The sequence below is a fragment of the Cucurbita pepo genome, unplaced genomic scaffold (assembly GCF_002806865.2).
Source record: "Cucurbita pepo subsp. pepo cultivar mu-cu-16 unplaced genomic scaffold, ASM280686v2 Cp4.1_scaffold003291, whole genome shotgun sequence".
Classification (NCBI taxonomy): domain Eukaryota; kingdom Viridiplantae; phylum Streptophyta; class Magnoliopsida; order Cucurbitales; family Cucurbitaceae; genus Cucurbita; species Cucurbita pepo.
In genome coordinates this window covers 1-1178 of record NW_019649305.1, presented here as the reverse complement: position 1 = coordinate 1178, position 1178 = coordinate 1, and the positions used below count along the sequence as shown (strand labels likewise).

Here is a 1178-nt window from a genome sequence, read left to right as displayed (position 1 = left end):
AACCTCTAAGATCTTCCCTCTGCACAGAAACTTATTAGTCTAAGTGTAACAGTGACTAACATAAGAACAGTGAAAGGCTACGCTTAACCATACTTCTCCCTCAAACTAATATAAAGACCCTGTGGCCGCCTGAAGATGCTTCCATATTTCTGGCATGCTTCTCCTACAGTTGGAGTATAAACCACCGGAAGCAACTCCTCAACATGCTCAATCAGAAGCTTATAGAACAACTTTTCATTGCTTTCCTGAACAAAGTAAACAGAATTGATCAACTCAAATAATTGATCGTCGTTCTTAAGAATTGTTAAGAGAAGAGCCCCACATCGACTAATTAAGGGAATGTTTATAAGTAAGGAATACATCTCCATTGGTATGAAACCTTTTGGGAAAACCAAAAATAAAATCATGAAAGCTTATGCTCAAAGTGAACCGTATCATATCATTACAGAGAGTCATGATCATCGCCAATAACTTTGCAAGTAAAAACTTACTATTCCATCTAAATCTATTTATCAAAAACTCTCATTAATGACAAGATATCTAAGGCTATCGTGAAAAAGGGGTCATTGCTACCTGAAGATCCATCATGGCCATGTATTTCTGCAGAGGAACTTGATACTGCCGTATCCTGTACAACAACTTTTTCACCTGACATTTGAGAGCCAAATAATTACTAATATTTGTATACCAAAAAGCTCGGCGATCCAAAATTGGACTCAGAAAAATGATTGGAGATCACATAGATAACCTGAAGATCTTGAGAAATGACAGTAGGAGGCAAAAGACCACGCAAGTAGTGAGTATCTCTTTCTTTATCCGTGAAGGCTAAACCCTTATTGTGATGTGGATTTCGCAGTAAAGTATATCCACTAGAGAATATATGAACAATTATGATCATGATCGAAGAAAGTAATGAAGATTCAAGAATTGAATATGATTTTCCCTCACCTAGCAACAGAGACGGTCCAGGGAGTGACCCCCTGATCCTCCATGGGCATGACCTCGCCGTAGAAGCCAAGAACCCCATCGTTAACAGCGGAAACAGGGTCCAACTCAAGAACCGAATCCTTCAATGAGCTCTCCATCAAAACCCTGTCGTTTCTTTCTGATCTCACAGAAGAAAGCTTCAACGATTCCGAGTGCCGTTTCAGAGATAAAGGACTACAAGAACTGGAAAT

At 39.1% G+C, this 1178-nt stretch overlaps 1 protein-coding gene across 1 annotated transcript; it reads right to left on the bottom strand.

The window, feature by feature from the left end:
- Positions 1–83: 83 nt before the first annotated feature.
- On the bottom strand, positions 84–1085 carry LOC111786902 (NADP-dependent malic enzyme-like). Its single transcript, XM_023667101.1, has 4 exons — positions 949–1085; positions 749–869; positions 574–648; positions 84–245 (listed from the first exon to the last, which is right to left on the bottom strand). The coding sequence occupies exons 1-4, from the start codon at positions 1083–1085 to the stop codon at positions 84–86; spliced, it is 495 nt and encodes a 164-aa protein (XP_023522869.1).
- Between the last annotated feature and the right edge of the window lie 93 nt (positions 1086–1178).

Bases quoted from the DNA above. Each gene is read 5' to 3' on its own strand.
- LOC111786902 (XM_023667101.1), bottom strand. From the start codon at position 1,085: ATGGAGAGCTCATTGAAGGATTCGGTTCTTGAGTTGGACCCTGTTTCC. The intron at 649-748 runs GTTATCTATGTG...CTCAAATGTCAG, and splicing joins TCATTTCTCAAGATCTTCAG to GTGAAAAAGTTGTTGTACAG. The intron at 246-573 runs GTAGCAATGACC...TACTTTGTTCAG, and splicing joins TGGCCATGATGGATCTTCAG to GAAAGCAATGAAAAGTTGTT.